Below are 17,669 nucleotides of genomic sequence, written 5' to 3' on the forward strand. Positions count from 1 at the left end.
ATATAAACGATACAGAGTGGATGGATGAACATAGTGTGTACAGTCCGTCAATAAATAACTGTAATATGTACATATGTGCAGTCTATAAAGTGGTATATAGGATGTATAGTGTAAAGTAAGTGTAAAGTGTGCCAGTGGTTAGAGTCCAAGATGGTTGTAGATAGTGCATGTTTAAAGTTCTTAAAGTCCTCATAGTTCTCAGTAGAATAGAATAGAATAGTAGAGTATATAATTTAATTCAAATAAAAAACTGATTTATAAACTATTTATAAAATGTGACTCCATTGTGTCCAAATATCTTTTTTTCAGTTTTTCCAGTCATCCAGAATATAAAAAAGTGACATTATTTTGCATGAATAGCTCGATGCTTGTATTGGCCAGAGATGAGACGTACTGTATGACCCCTTCCTGTTACTACCATGGAGACTATGGGATGGGAGGAGCGACGTGTTTTTGGTCCAGGTGGTCGAGTCTGCGTAAATACGCACCAAACACTTACAAAATAGTGAGCTTCATAAAAAAAAAAGGAAAAAAAAGCTGGATCCTTGCAGTTCCTGGCACTTCTATGAATGAATAAGCTGTTTTTCAGAGAGAGAACGCCTCCTGGATTTGATCTGCTGCTGGAGAGAAATAACCAAAAGAGCGTTTCGTGCGTCGCTGCGAGAAAAAACGGAGAAAACAGGAGCAAAAACAGTTCAGCCAGTGAACTCTAGACTTTTAGCCAAAAACGGCAACTTGTTTCAGCGACAAGTGGAGATATGTTCAAGAAAAGCAAGAGTAAAGTGCTGGTGGATTATGCGTCAGAGGAAGAAGACATGTCCTGGCACTATCATCACTCCTACAAGGTAATGATTAGACGGATGGAAAGGAAACTCAAACAATGAGTCAGTTATGTTAAGGGGGTTAAAAATGGCAATTTACTTTACTAGAATGTATTATTGCACTTGTTCAGGCCACACTTGTTTCAGGATTTTTTTTTTTTTTTTTTACTGGAAACAAGTGTCAGGATAGTAAAATGACAGTAAAGCTGTGTCTGAGATAGATATTTTTTTAATATATTTTTTTCCCCTTAACATAACATTGACAGTCAGTTACGTTAAGGGGGTTAAAATGGCAAAATGTGTTATTTTACTAGAATGTATTATTGCATTTGTTTCAGGATTTTTTTTTTTTTTTACTAGAAACAAGTGTCTGGATAGTAAAATGACAGTAAAGCTGTGTCAAAAAACATTGTATGACATGTTTTCATCAAATTGACTTGTAAAAAAGCTTAAATTATTTGTTGAGATTTATTTTTTTATATATATATATTTCCCCCTTAACATAACAATGACAGTCAGTTAGGTTAAGGGGGTTCAAAATGGCAAAATGTGTTACTTTACTAGAATGTATTATTGTACTTGTTCAGGCCACACTTGTTTCAGGATTTTTTTTTTTTACTAGAAACAAGTGTCTGGATAGTAAAATGACAGTAAAGCTGTGTCAAAAAACACTGTATGACATGTTTTCATCAAATTTACTTATAAAAAAGTTTTTTTTATTTTTTTACAGTGGCCCAATACACAAAGTAGGCCTGTTATAAAGTAAATTCATTATAAATCCATTAAAAATAGATATAAATGATCATATTTCAACTACATTTTTCGTTTGAAGCTGCTAAATTTCCTAAAAAGTGACCAAATTTAAACCTCATGGTGTTTAACTGTGAGGCAGAGGGAGGAGGAGGAGGAGGAGGAGGAGGAGGACAAGTGCTTTAACTCCTGTCATGCCAGCTGAGGAGGAGAGTGAAAGAAAATGCCGAGAGGTTAAAAAAGACCACATTTTACATGGAGACTGCAAAACCATAAAACATATATAAATAGGCTATTTAAAAGAAAAACTATATCTTCTGTGTTCTTAATGGGATATTACAGCAATATAATTGCGGTAATAGGAGAAAGAAAAATATCAACAACATAAATCTTTCTGTATAAAACAGGAGCATCATAGTTTAAAGTACAGTAGAAATACTTTTAGACTATTGAATCTGTTTGGATCGTGTTAAGCTTAAAGATCAGAGTTTGGACTGACAGACGGCACTTGTTATTGGAAAAATAGAATGAATACAAACACACACACATGCTCCTTTGTGCTAATACACATTTCTGAGGTGAGTGGCGGTGTGTGAGGTTTAAGAGCCTCTGTATCAGGGTGTTGGGGGGACATAGGGGAGAATCATGATAAGACACGCATCATGAACTTTCTTGAAGATTTTATCCACTGCCTGTAGCTCCTTCTGTGTATTACCATACAGCATTCACTGGATGTATAAATGTGTCATGTAGTAGGCAATTGGGAAGATCAACCAACACCACTTCCCAACATTTATCATCTGTTGTTGTGATAATGTCGAGATCTGTGACCCTTGGCTTGGTTTTATTGGTCGTTCTTAACTTCCATCCTGGGAACCGACGTATGTGGCCCTTACCTCCGAAGAGCTGCTTTGAGTTCAGTTTGTGACTCTGTCACCAGTGGTCACCAGAGCTACTTTGGACGATAAGAGCTGATCTAAGATCAGAGCAGCAACTGCTCCTCAGAATTCCTGGGAAAGTCATCAGGGAGGTCTCCTCGAGTCTCCATGGCGATTAAGTACATGCAGGGGTCAGGGGTCGGATCATAAAATGTGGTAAACACAGTGAAGAGGCAGATCCAGCCCAGCAGTGATACAGGATGAAGAGTTATGATAACACAGTCTGGACGTGCAGGCCTTTCCTTCCTATTATTCAAACCACTGTCTGATAGAGAGTGAAGCAGAGAGGGTGAAAGATGGATTATCTGAAGCATCTTTGCGTCACACAATCACATTGCATTAATATTTTAGCCTCTTTTTGAATTCTTTAAGAGTCACTAAAGATAAATAGACTGCTAGACTGAAGTAGAAAAATGATAAAAATCAACTTTAAAGCTCCAAAAATGGAGATTTAAGGGGAAAGTCGGGGTTCAAAATAAGGTTACGAATAACAATTATTCTCAGTATCACATGTTCTGGACTATTCAATAAAACTTTTGGTCTGTAACACGTCAGAAAATAGTGACAAATGCTCATTACAATTTCCCAGAATGCAAGTTGACATTCATATTGTTTGTTTTGTCTGACCAACACTAGTTCAAAACCTGAATACATACAGCTTACTATCTTAAAAACACAAAGAAAAGCAGTAAATCTTCACATTTGAGAAGCTGGAACAAGTTCTGTAGTTTATGTTTGATGAATGACATTAAAGGAACAGTGTGTAACTATTAGCAGAGTGCAAAACTGTGGTACCGCCAGCCACCGTCTGACTTCCGTTACTCGTAAAGTAGTGTTATTATGATAAGGATGGCCTCTGAGCGAATGACGTTACCACGGTTTTGCACTCGCCGGTTCATGTCACCGAAGTCTTGGAAAGGGAGGAGTGAGGGGAGGGGTACTCAGTTGGTTGCAATCTGCAACCACACCACTAGATGTCGCCAAATCCTACACACTATACCTTTAAATGATTAATCGATTGTCAAAATTGTTACCAATTAATTTTTTGACGATTCACTAATGAATTTGTCACTTTAGAAATAAGGTTTTACATTACAGTTATTAAGAGAAATAACATTAACTCGCTTTCACCCATCCACACTTGGAAATCGCTCTGTCGACTCTGCTGGGCATCAACACTGGAGGTCAGGGGTCCTGGTGGTAGAGGGATGGAACCGGTGACCCACAAGTCTGACTATTAACTTCTCTGACTCTTGTACATAGTATTTTCTCACTTGATCTAAATGTTATGTTTACTTATAGTCATTACAAGATACAATAGGTCTCTTTGCACTTGTTTATTCTGTGTTATCTCTGTTTATGTTTTATGGCGGAGCAGATGATCTCCATGTCGTGCCAGTCAAATGAGCTGAAACTGTACATCAGCGTCAGACACAGACAGAGACCAGCAGGCAGACAGATAGAGACAGACAAGCATTAAGGGATAATACATCCATAGACACACAGAGGAAAAAGAGGGAGAGCATAAAAGGAGGAAATTAATATCCGTCCTCCCCGCACAGTGCTGTAGGGCGACTACAGTACAGGTCCTGTGTGCTGCAGCTTGCTTTCACTCTCTATTGAAGTTCAACAGGCTACAAGAGGCAGCTGTGAGCTTGCAGGTGGTGCGTGTGGGCCTGTTTGTCTATGGCTTAAAGCGGTAACACACCTGAATATTTCAATAACACCACTCTAATACCACCTCTTTGTGAAGTGGGATCATGAGAGTACAGATCAGGTCTGTGCAAAAACCTTCAGACGGCCTCACATCTAAATCATTAGTGGAGAGGAAAAGAAAAGGTAAAGCTGAGTGGATCATCTGTTGAAGGGATCAAAATCGTAGAAATCAAACATTTGTCAGTTTTGTCTTACAAGTTCAAACCAAATCAACATGGGGGATTTTGTCCGAAGCCTTTTTATATTTAAAGCAATAGTTAGACATTCAACATGTTTCTGATATGAGATGATATAGACCAGTAGGTTGATACACTCTCATATCTGAATGCCAAACATTAAGCTGCAGCCAAGTGATGGTTAGCTTAGCTTAGCACAAAGACTGGAAACAGGTGGCAACAGCTAGCCATGCTCTGTCCAAAGACTCCAAGAAATCACTGCTGGTCCTGTAAAATCATACATTTTTACAACGATAAATGAGATATAGCATGTTAATGGAGCTTTAGATATTCTAGTAGGCCAGTTTGAACAGTTGCAGCATTTGTGTGATATCATTCAAACCGTATTACGAGCAGTCGAGTAGGATAAAGTGTCAATATACTGTTGGCAGCCAATTCACCACTACTGAAAAAAAAAAATTAATTAAAAATGAAAATGAAGAAAAATTAAATAAAATTTTAACACATATTGATTCACCTTAAAATTGAATTTAATGAGCTAAAAAAAAGAGCTAAAATGAGCTATTCACATATTGTGTGTATTTGATTTCACTTGTTATAGAACAGTAAAAATACTGTATACAACTTCACACAAGTAGCTAATTTAGGTTATTTAAATGATGTGTACGAGACAGTCGAGGTAACTTCCTGGAATAATCCCTGAACACTCCCAAATTGGAATAATCAGAGGTCTTTTTTTTTCCATTTTGCCGACATTGCGAGAATGTACATGTAGCACGAGCCAGGCTAGGTGTTTCCCCCTGTTTCCAGTCTCTATGCTAAGCTAACCATCTCCTGGCTGTGTAGCTTCATATTTAGTGTACAGGTATAAGAGTGGTAGCAATATTCTCATCTAGGGCTGGGCGATATGGCCAAAATCTTCCATCACGATATAGATCATTTCATATCTTGATAGCAATATATATATCACGATATATCATGTATTCTGGTTATTCAATAAATAGTAAAAAAAAAAAAAGCAAAAAAAACATAAAAATTTTAAGTGAAATTATAGAGAAAAAATAAATAAATATAAACCTAGCCTATATCGCAATAGAAATGACATTTACAATATTTACGATGGCCATTTTTATATCGTTTTGATTATATATATCATCATATTGCCCAGCCCTATTCTCATTTAACCGCGTCAAGAAAGTGAATAAGCGTATTTCTCAAAATGTTGAACTATTCCTTTAAATATATTTGGTCTAGTTTTGGAGAAATATACCAACGCTGCTGGCAAAAACATGTTCTGAGTCCCTGAGTTTGGAGAATGTTGAGTGTTGTTGGTGTGCAATGGCTTTTGGAAACTACTGTTGGTACTTTGGTATTGAAATTCACTGTGCATCTTTATTGCCTAGTAATCTGGCTTTTTAAAAGACAACACTGTGGTAACATTTACACACAGACTCAGACAAAGAGAGAAAGAGAGGCAGACCGAGAAAAAATGGCCCCCTGAGGTGCGAAAGCACAACTCTTGCTTTCTGTTGTTTGGAGCGTTTTTTCACCCTCCCGAAACACTACTCTCTCCCTAAATCTCCCCCCTCTCCCTCACTCTCTCCCTCAAGTTGTTAATGCTTTTACGCTCCAACAGTAGTCAGCAATCAGTGTGTGTGAGTGTGTCTTTGATCGGCTCAGGTGGCGGAGACCCAGCAGACTTTGCTCAGACATGTCCAACCGCCGTTTCTCCTCCTCTCTCTCTCTCTCTGGTGGAGTCGTTAGATGTTAGAAGTTCTTACAGCTTTGATCATTTTACAGGAATTATGTCTCCACATCAGTAATCTCTGGCTCAGCTGCACGTCTGATGACTTCTTGCTGCCCTCTTTTATATGATTTAATGTTTTTAAGTCTTTTGGAGCAAGTCCAAGTCAAGTCACAAGTCAGTCAAACGGGCAAAGCACGAGTGTGGCATGATGAGGGTTTTGATAACCCTCAACTACAGGTTGTTTAGGACTGATTTGTTTTATTTGAAAATATATTTTTGGCTCTTTTAGCCTTGCACAGATCATTAATCAGTCTAAATTTAGGTGTAGGAGGAGTAAACATAATCTGCCAAGTTAAAAAAAAGAGATATTTACATGATTATGTGCCTGTTCACTTTATGTTTGGGCACCTGAAGCTATGTTATTTACTTTCCGTTTGAATGTTTTGCTTTCAAGTGTCAAGTCGAGTCAACTCTCCATAATTCAGTTAGGTTCAACTTTATTGTCATTATACTTGTGCGCAACAAAATATAGGCTGGTATGACTTCCTAAAAAAAAAAGAATTAAATAAAAAAAAAAGAAGGAAGTTGTAATAAAAAGTATATAATAAGTAAATTAATTATTTCAAGATGCAGGATAATTACAGTGTACACTGCTGTTTGCCCTGTAAAAAATATTGTAGAAGGGTCACCGCAGTGAAGTTCAAGTTAAAACCAAATGTTTGTGACTTCAGTCCAACTCAAGTCAAAGTCACAAACCTCTGGCCTACAGCTCTGTCTTATCAAAACAAAGTGCTTTACATAAATAACAAAAACAATGAATCTATAACACAAATATTATACAAAGGATATATGAAAAATGTTGAAAAAAAACCCTGGAGACTGAAGCACAATGGAGCCAAAATAGCTCCACTTATATACTCAAATAGTGTCATGTACTGTCGAGTCAATAGGTCATGGATTTATTTTCTCTCTCTTTTGTGTTTCAATCTGCCTTCTGAGTTCAGTAGCTTCCCCTCATCCTCCCCGCTCCTCCATCCTTCCATCCCTCCATCTCGCCCTCCAAACACGGCGTGTTTATGTTACACCTCTGAAAAAGGTTGCCCCTCTCTTTTACAGGAAAGCCTGCACACACACATCCCTGCTGCAAAGTGTGGCGGGTGTGTGTGTTTGTGGGGTGGTTGCTATTTGTGTTAACTCACTGCTGGTGTGTGTGTGTGTGTGTGTGTGTGTGTCACAGGACAAAGACATACAAGGAGAGGAAGAGGAGGAGGAAGCTGTCACTGCAGTATCCAAGGTAAGCAGCACAACTTCACAGTTATTTGGACGTAACACAGACACAAACTATTTGCTTCCAAACTCAACTAACACAGCTCCCCCCTAAAGATATGCACCCATCCAACATGCTCTTATCTTCTCACACATTGACACACACATGCACAACAACATCACACTTTTGAGGTCACAAAAGAATCTTATGTCACCAAAAACATCCAAATCCTTTGGCCCCCGATGCACTCACATGCACAGCCAGTTTCTTCTTGTCAGATGACCGCAAAAGGTTTCACAGTGCAGCTGAGGTAAAGCAGGAAGGTCGGAGGACTGCTGTGTTTATCTGTAAACACGCCAGCTTTCAGCTGTCATCCCCTGCTTTATCCTTAAACTTATCACTGGAATACGGTCTTGTTTGTTGTTATGGCGCATGCATGTGTATCTGTTATCCTTATCCTAAAACCCACAGTTGGGATCTGTGGAGTGAGGTCACTGTAGTGTGGAGTAAAGATTTAAAGGACCAGTGTGTAGCATTTAGGGGGATCTATTTGCAGAAATTGAATATAATATTCATAACTATGTTTTCTTTAGTGTATAATCACCTGAAAATAAGAATTGTTTTCATTACCTTAGAATGAGCTGTTTGTATTGACATAGGGAGCGGTTCCTCTCGGCCATGTCTAGAAGGTAACCCGCAAACACTGTTAACTTTTCCAGCTTGGGCCGGTGTCGATAACGTTACTCGCTGCCGTCACCGCCGCTCTCTTGCTTCACCACTCACTTCCCACATACACACACTCTAAGCACTGGCTCTGCTTCAAATGACCTACACCACTCTTACAACAACAGGCTCTAGAGAGGGCCATTCACGTTTTCGCGTCGGCCACCGTAGTTCTTCTACATGCTTTGCACACACAGGAGAGGCTTCAGTTGGTTGCAATCTACAACCTCACCGCTAGATACCGCCAGATCATACACACTTTTATCCTTTAAAGGATAATTCTGGTTTATTACAACTTGGGTCTTCTATTTGTAGTTTTGACCATCATTTTTTTATCAGTAATAATAACATTGTAGTTGATTGCTGAGACCTGGGAACGCTGCAACAACGTTAAAAAGAAAGTCAGACGGGGCAAGAGACACAAACAGTCAGATGATCTTAAACAAACCCTTAGGCAAGGTTCGCTAAGGTTAGTCAAACAAAAAAGGAGGAACAAAACAAAGGCAAACAGGAAAATTATCAACCAAACTGTCTGTTGCAAACATCCCCATCATAGTTTACAGATCAACTTCTTAGTTTATCTACTGTAACATCGGGTGAAACCACAAGGAACTGGACTCAAACCGATGACGCAGAGAAAAGAGTGAGATCCGTACTTGCCAGAAACAGGTACGCTACACAGGTAGTCTGTCCAAAAATAGGTGACAGTATCCAAAAACGCAGAGCCTAAATATGCAGAAGACAGGTCTAAATCACATTGGGAATACTCACAGAAACAAGACTAGAGCGCTAACTAAGAAAAGCTAAGACGAACTGGCACAGACTAAGAGGAGCACATTGAAAGGAGGGTGATAACGAGGGCCAGGTGACAGCAGGGCTAACGAGGGACAGGTGAAAACAATCAGGGCGCAGGTGAAAACACCACGACAGGAAGTGAAGTGAAACAAACCAAAATAAAACAGGAAGTAATAACTAATAACGGGAAACAAGTAAAACATTACACTCACTTTCACTTTCAGTTTAATTTACAACTAAAGTGATTCACAAAAAACATTCTTTCTAAATATTGCAGGTGTAACTGTTACATAGCAAACGGAACCAACTGACAGAGTTAATTTTAGCTTTCTAATAACATATTACGCTGCTAGTAAAGAGTAAAAGTATAGTGCAAAGGACTTGTTGTGAACACGGGACACAAAAGAATAGCTGATTGTAACGCGAAAAGTGAAACTTTCGTAACACGCGGGACACGAGCAGCGGTCTCCTGGATGAAATCCCATCCACTGCAGCACTTTCCCTGAGCGTTTACTGTTGACGCGGATGGGTTTATATTGTACTAAATGGAAAGGCCAGTGCATTTCATACCGCCGCTAAAGGGTGCCTTGTGCGTTGTAATCAGCCACGTATACAAGTAAAAGTTACAAATGATTGAAAGTTAAGTTTAATATGTTATTTTTTGGCATTTATGTTATACAGTAATTTAATGCTGCAGTGACTTTCCCTTAACATAATTGATTACTCTTGATTGACAGCGCTAGGCTTGTTTGCTGACAACCAATTTACACATTATAAATTGTAAATTAGGCTAAAGGTCAAAGTGAGTCAGATGGAGAAAATGTCTTTGTCATTATCTCTGTTAACTTTGAATTTGTAAATAATGGTTTTATGATGCAGGTTTGACAAGTGTCCTCTGTGTGTGCAGCCAACTTTATCTGCAGCTGTATCCACTCCAAACAGTGTGTGTGTGTGTGTGTGTGTGAGTGAGATTATGTGCTGTGAGTCTTTGTTCATGAGAGATATGTCACATCTCCTGATCTGTACTGACGACAAGTCCTCACTCAAAGGCATGGCCTCAAAAACACTCCCAGTGCATTGTCTTTGAACTCTGGCTGCCTTCCCTCTGTACTGTATGTATAGCTACTGTAGGTGACTTAGTTCACAGGACATATTTCACGACCGGTCGTGTTTGTGAGGACCGGGGATGGCTGGTCCGGACAAGGGAAGGAAACGCAGCATTCTTTCGAGGAGCTGGGCCTTTAGGACGGGAACAATCACTGTGGAAGAAAAACAAGGCCGAAAATAGCCACAGACGGCTCTGACACCGTGGAAGGCTCCAATTCTTCCACCATCGGCTGTTTTATGCTCATATTAGGACTCACAAAGTTGGCATGGAGTCCTGGAAGTACCGTATTGTACCAATAACTCCCACCGACGTTAGCTTTGGGCCAAATAGACACTCTGATATGATTGTGACACACAGCAATTAATCATTATTTTTAAGTTGAATCACTTATTAAGAGTCCGCTTTAGACTGGTGAATTTAAATATCTTGATTTTTATGTTTTGTTACTGTTCATTTTTTTAAAGCTTTTCAGATAAATTACTTGAAATGCAGGCTATAAATGCTGTCAAGTTGAGTCTGAATGTAATTTGAATAAAAGCACCCTTTGTTTAAAAGGTATATAAGTGCTATTAACATTCAATAACTTGGGACTAATAAAGGATTATCTCATCTTATCTTATCTTATATTGTCTTAACAATTGTCTTAACATGATTCAAATTGAAATGTGTTTCTGTTTATCAACATCAAACAGGTCTGAAGTATTTAGGTTGACAAGTTTTACAATACAATGAGTTCCAATGGCATCTCAGAGGGGGTCCTTGGAAAATGTTCACCCCTGTAAGGGGTCCCTGGCCCCAAAAAGTTTGAGAACCCCTGTCCTAAAGGACTTATTATAGAAACAGTTATCTAGCCTGGCTGGTACTTAACCCCCTGTAAAACCACTTTGGTTCTTGTTACAGATTAAACAAACAGATACAACATGTTAATAAGTGAGGTGAAGTCAGTCAGAGTTTCTGGTTGATGGATTTTGTAACCTTCAGATAGAGCTAGGCTTGTTGTTTTCCCCCTAGCGTCATATTGAATGGATGGATATGAGAGTGATATCAATCTTTAATCTAACTCTTGGCAACAATATGTGTAGCTATTTCTTCAACTTAGTTCACACAACAATACCAAACATTTGCAGATCCCAGCTTCTCAAAAGAGATAATTTGCTGGTTTGCTAGTCTGTGATCTGTGGTTACGGTTTATAGACTAAATAATCAATTAAAAAAAGACAGATTCATTGATGATGGAAATAATCATTAGATGCAGCCCTACTACATAACATATCACATATAACAATCATTCACAAACTCCTACCAAATGGTCAAACTAGGCAGCGCTGATCAAATATAAATCAATATTCTGTTACTGTAATGCCTATTCCTCGCCCCAAATGTTTGAGAAAGTTTTCTACGGCTGGTGCGCTGTTCTTGGTATTTCCTCAACTGATCGCAACGTGACTGCCGGGTGACAAACTTTCTAATTTTACAGCTAAACAGTACGCTACAAGATGTTTCTGAAAACATTCTCTGCCAGATATAACATTACAGTAACAGAATATTGATTCATATTTGATCAGTGCTACCTAGTTTGACCGTTTTATCTGAGTTTGCGAGTGATTGACAGCTGCTCAGAGACGGCAAGGCTCCAGCTCGGCTCTGATTGAGGCACAGAGGCACATGATTTTTTATCAGATTACCTGTCTCATGCAGGATATAGTGACCGTTTTATAAAAATATATTTTTTTTCAATCATATTTGCTCCAATCTGCCTACTTCGGCTTTAATACCTGAAGCTGAGGCTGTCACATAACCTCCAACGACCTGATTGCTGTCTCAAAATAAACCTGTATTGTGTCGTCTGTTAACCACAATTAGCAATGTTTCCAAATTCAAATGCCTCTTTAATCTCCCAGCCTCCATCTCTGGCGTATGGATGGAGGAATTCGGTCCAATAAGAGCTCTATTGTTCTGCCAGGCGTGGAGCTGTATGTAGGTAAAGCTCCCCCACACAGCGAGCCTCACTGAGCTGCTTGGTTTACCTGCTGTTTGACTGGAGAGATTACTGGAGCACTGAGCTGCTTTTGGATCTAGAGGCCCGGAGGTTAATGCTGAAGAGAATGGTGAATAGGCAGGCCTCTGTACTGTATGCATGCGTGCACATACACAGCGGGAATGTAGCTACAGTTCATACACCCTGATACACTCAATCTGTTTTGGCATCTCTGGTTTCTGTTACTGCAAAGCTCGAACTACAGCAAATCTGATCCACGGTCTGTTTACGCTTGACGGCACACAGGAAACAAGAAGCAGAGCGAGGAGGGATACAGAAAGAGTAGAGACGGGGTGTTGAAATAGCTGAGAAGAAATTCTTGTAAATATTTTTTGATGATAATAAACTCCAAGAAACTGACGGCGTTCATGCCCTGAAGCAGGGTGAGACGAGGAGGATTTTATCATGTGTGTTAGAGCTTGTGTAGCCTCTGTAGGACAAACAGTTCTGTATAAGTTCATGCTATCTAAACTGTGACATTGTGAAGCTTGATCTGAGACCTGGTGACAGATCTTATTGTAGGCTACGAGTTCCTGTTTGGTTTGAGAGATTCTCGCTTTCATGTTAGTTGTTTGCTTGTTGTAGCTGCTGTCACATCCTCAGTAGAGGAGAGATGCTTTGAGTCAAGCACCTCCTCGATGGGTAAAATACAGAATCAAAAGAAGCAGTTTAGGGGTCGCCGAGGTCAGATGCATTCATCAAATAATGTTAGCACTGAGAATGTTTTGACAACGGTAAAGCAAAAGGCAGGCACGGATATGAGTAGGAGTAAATGTTACAGCCTTGACAGTTGACATTGGGAATTCTTCCCAGGCACGGGGAGAAACGGAGCCAAAATCTTGCTCCATAATCGCCGAGGAGGGCGGTATATCTGTGCTGGGTGGAAAGCAGCACTGGCAGGGAGGAATTCTGATGTGACGGGGGAGACCGGGGGAGTTTCAGAGGAGGAGTGGAGGGTCTTCCACTGGAATGTGCCGTACGTTACTGCCAAGTCAATGCCAGTCAAGCTTTCTCTCTCTATACTTATCTACCTATAGCACAGAATTTGTAGCTATAAGGTTTTTGTCCAACGGCAAGTAGTTGGTAGTATCAATTTACCTTGAAGGAGGAGTTTTGGGGAATACACTTCTTTGGTTTATTCTCAAGCTCCACCCTCTCGTGTCACTTCTGGTTGCAAAAAGCCAAGATGATGACACCCAAAATGTCCAACTCGAGGCTTAAAAACCACATAGTCACAAACCAACCAATGCCAAACTATTCCTTTAAGGATGATTGGTGCTGCAGAAAAAAAAAATCTTTCTACATGTGTGATACTGAATAATTTTTTTTAACGTGAAAAGAGGGGCTTAAAAATGGATGATAAATGTGTAGATGAATTAGATTTGACGGAGAGCACATTTCATTGGTTCAAAGCCAATGAAGCCCATCACAGAATTTCAAGAAGTGCACATCTGTGAGGTTGACTGCACCCTCTTCGGATGCATAAATCACTCACAGATAAGCATCAGAGATATGAAACTATAACATGCAACAGATGCGGATAATCATTCCAGCTCTGTGATTCACAATCATATGCTCAATTTCTGTCAGGAGGCCAAGGTGAAGAAGATCATGTCCAAGAAAGAGAGGAGGGAAAAGAAGATGTTCTCCTCTAAAGACGACGAGCACTTCTTGTTGACCGGAGTGAACCTGACTGACCGCAGAGGGTGAGGTTACACACACAATAACTTTATCGTTGCACGTGTCACACCATGTTTTTATAGATATACAATACATACAAAAAGCCATATTATGAAAAAAAGTCATCTGGCTCACACTTTTTAAAAAATCTGCTACTTTATGTGGCAAACTTTAAGTCTGATAGTGATTGCCAGGTGGATTTGAAGCCACAAATACAACCTCTGTACACTCAAGTGGTCCGAATTTCCCAGATCGTTCCTGGTTCACATCATTGTAAGTGGGATATACTTCTGTAAGTGGCCATTGCTGGTCAAGTGCGTGCAAAAAAAATATTTACAAACTTGATTAGAAATAATGGAGTCACGTCCAACCACTTGTCTTTGTTTGAATGTAAGTCAGAGCTTCATTCACCAGCAGTTAATAACTTTCAGACCCCTCGAGGAAGTGGAACATGTATGAAGAGGAAAACCTCAATTAATCACCCCTCTCTGACAAACAACCGGGAATTCCTATATAATGGCTCGCTGCATGGGTAAAGGTCCAGTCTCCAGTGTAAAGATATCACGTACCCCACCCAGTCAGTCCTATTTATAGTTAAGATGTGAGCGTTCGACTGGTTATTCAACCTGTTTGTACAAAAAAAGGCGTTTGAATGCCACGATAATGCGAAAGGCATTTAGTGCGCAATACGAATGCCTTTCTTGCTTTTGGCGTGGCATTTGTCCGGCATGTAGTCTGTACTCAGTCCAATGTAAAGGCATCCGCGTAAATTTGCTACGCTCAGAGGTAAAGACGTAGAAAATAAGCGAGAAAGGCCGACTATTGCGGGATGGGTCCAACATGCCTCCGCGCTGGCAATAGCCGTGGCCGGAGGAATTTTGTTCTTGGGTTGTCCGTCCGTCCGTCTGTACGCTCGTACGCATTCTCGTGTACGTGATATCTCAGGAACGCCTGGAGCAAATTTCTTCAAATTTGGCACAAACGTCAACTTGGACACAACGATGAACTGATTCGATTTTGGTGGTCAAAGGTCAAGGTCACTGTGACCTCACAAAACACGTTTTTGGCCATAACTCAAGAATTCACACAAAGTCTTTCCGAATAAAATGATGACGGGCATTTTGGATAGACATGGATGTAAAGTGCAACTGGTGGAGGTGTAAAAGTGGGAGGTGGTAATTATAGTTTTGTATGTTATGTTTGTGACGTGTTTTCTGTACTTATGTTACTTTGCTTCCGTACATATTTTACTTAGCGTACGTACTTATTTCAAGCCCAACAATGTTTTTCTTAAACTTAACTAAGGTGTTTTGTTGCCTAAACTTAATTGCGTTACTGTAGTTTTGTTGCGTACAAATGACACGTGAAAACGCTAAAATGTGTCCTCATGACGTGGAAAGTCTGTGATCTCGTGCTATTTATACGCCTTCCCGTGAGACCGAATTGGGGTATTTTATGCACTGAAATTTTTGTGCAACAGCTGCTTTTTAAGTATGTGCTTCTCTTCTCTGTTTTTCTCTTAAGGTCTCACAAGAAAATCAAGGATGATGAGAAGGAGAAGGAAAAGAAGGACAAGCCAGAGAAGGGCCACTGTTTCTGGGAGAGCGTCACCATGACGATGAGGCAGATCTCGCCCACCAAAAAACTGGAGAAGATGGAGGGCTGGGAGCCGCCTCACCTGGAGAACTTAACTGAAACTGTGACCGACGAAGCCCCAGAGGACAAGAGCCAGGAAGGGGACTCGCCAGTATCCTCACCCGACTCTCTAGGCCTCCCGTTGGAGCTGGCCTCCTGGGCGGGCCAGGGTCTCGAGGAGGACTCCTCCCGCTATGCTAATCTGTCGGACTCCAAGGATTCAACAGCCGCCGTCACGTGGACAGCCCGCGCCAAAGTCAAGCTGGCCGGCATCAGCAGGATGAGCAGAGGGATTGTGTCGGAAAGTGCTTGGGAAGGGTTTAAATAGGAGCCGTTTTACCTTCCTCACCTACCATCAGTAAAGAGGATGAAGACCTGAACCAAATATCTGCTCGTCTCTGTAGTCTAGTTGTGGACGAAACCGGTGTTAATGTCAACTGGCATTGAGATGCTGTTGTAAAGCCCTGAACATTACACATGAAGGTTGTCCCTATGATTTTAGCTTTGAAGTCCTTAAAGACAATATATGTCAGTTTTCTCAATGGACTTTTTTGCCACTTTTGAATCACTGACACAAACTGTAAATTACAACAAAAAAAAAAGCCTTAAACTACTGTACCATTTTAACTGTGATACCCACTGGCCTGGCATTTAGATATTTTATATTGCCATGAAATGGGAAGAGTGATTTTCATATAATTATTGTGGCTGTCGGTCGTAGAGAATCAATGAAGAATAATGCAAACCTGCTACTGAAGACTTTTCACTTCCAGTCTGGAGCCTTAATTTATACATCAATAATGGGCTTAAAATCTGTGCAGTCATGAAACAACTTATGAAATACTTTGGATCTGGAATATTAGTGTGCGTGTTTGTATCTGTGTGTGTGAGAAAGAGAGGTAGAGGAGAGGAAGTGAGTCTTTTGGATGGACATGCACGCACTTTTGTTGTAGTGAATCACAGTTGTGAAGGAGATTTGAAGTCGTGTTGGGATCATGTGGGGGAACAAATCTAAACAACCCCCTTAGTGTCATAGATATACATGTTTAAATCTGATGCTGAATAATATTTATAAAATTTGTAATGATGACAAGATAAAAGCCGAAGTCTGTGTATACTTGTTTCGCAAGAAAAGCAGTGACTCCATGCACCTGTGAAGTGCCTTGTATCAACAGAATGACATCATGTGTTTGCTGAACACTAGCTGAGCTCATCACAATGTCTATGCATGTGCGGGTGTGTTGCATCAACCATCGAGACACTAACTGGTTTCCAGTTACAATCCCTGGATGCCGTTAGCTTCACCAGCAGGAGCAGCACAAGTGTTTGTGTGCTACATTATAAAACACCCGGTCAGGTCTTTAAATCTGTTTGCATATCTGTATATTGTATATTGACTGAGACAATGAAGAGTCATTTCATTTCTACAATGATTTTTCTTTTAGGTGAATGAGAAATGTCGTGCCACTGGTTTTTTTCTTCTCTTCTTTTTCTTTGTTTTAATCTGTTTTGTTTGATACTGATGTCTGCTTTAATCGCAGCCAGAGGTGTACACAGATACAGGTCCACTTCCAGGGACGCCTGTATCCTGTATTTATTCACTAAATGGCTGGGCCACATTTTCTCAAGCACAATAAAGATCTAGTCTGACTGTCTGGCTCTACTTTATTCAACATCGCAGTTTGGAATAGAGCTGTAACGATTAATCGATTAGTTGTCAACTATTAAATTACCCACCAACTATTTTGATAATTGATTAATCGGTGTAAGTAATTTAAAAAAAAAAATCTCTGACTCCAGCTTCTTAAATGTGAATATTTTCTGGTTTCTTTACTCCTCTATGACAGTAAACTGAATATCTTTAAGTTGTGGAAAAAACAAGACATTTGAGGACATCATCTTGGGCTTTGGGAAACACTGATTGACATTTTATAGACCAACAACTAATTAATTAATCGAGAAAATAATCGTCAGATTAATCGACAATGAAAAAACTCGTTAGTTGCAGCCCTAGTTTGGAGTAGTGTTGTCATGATACTGTAAAATCTAACTTAACTTTGACACAATACCGATATTCTATACCATTTTCGACACCACGTGAAAAATTGGCATAACATTTTAGATTTTTATCAAAAGATAAATATAAAAAGGCTTTATCATGACATTTAATTTTCTTTTCTTGGCAAGTAGCAGAGAACAGCAGATTGGGCACTGCAGCGGTGTGTGTGCGTCAACTTGCTGTTGGAGAGAAGTGAGAGTGTAGCTGGTACCGGTC

At 39.9% G+C, this 17,669-nt stretch overlaps 1 protein-coding gene across 1 annotated transcript; it reads left to right on the forward strand.

Annotated features, from left to right (window-relative positions):
* Positions 1-438: 438 nt before the first annotated feature.
* Positions 439-17,045, forward strand: LOC141756122 (testis development-related protein). The gene is made up of 4 exons (XM_074615633.1): positions 439-845; positions 7,386-7,442; positions 13,670-13,785; positions 15,284-17,045. The coding sequence occupies exons 1-4, from the start codon at positions 759-761 to the stop codon at positions 15,720-15,722; spliced, it is 699 nt and encodes a 232-aa protein (XP_074471734.1). The 5' UTR covers positions 439-758; the 3' UTR covers positions 15,723-17,045.
* The last annotated feature ends 624 nt before the right edge of the window (positions 17,046-17,669 follow it).

Source organism: Sebastes fasciatus, chromosome 18, assembly GCF_043250625.1.
Source record: "Sebastes fasciatus isolate fSebFas1 chromosome 18, fSebFas1.pri, whole genome shotgun sequence".
Classification (NCBI taxonomy): domain Eukaryota; kingdom Metazoa; phylum Chordata; class Actinopteri; order Perciformes; family Sebastidae; genus Sebastes; species Sebastes fasciatus.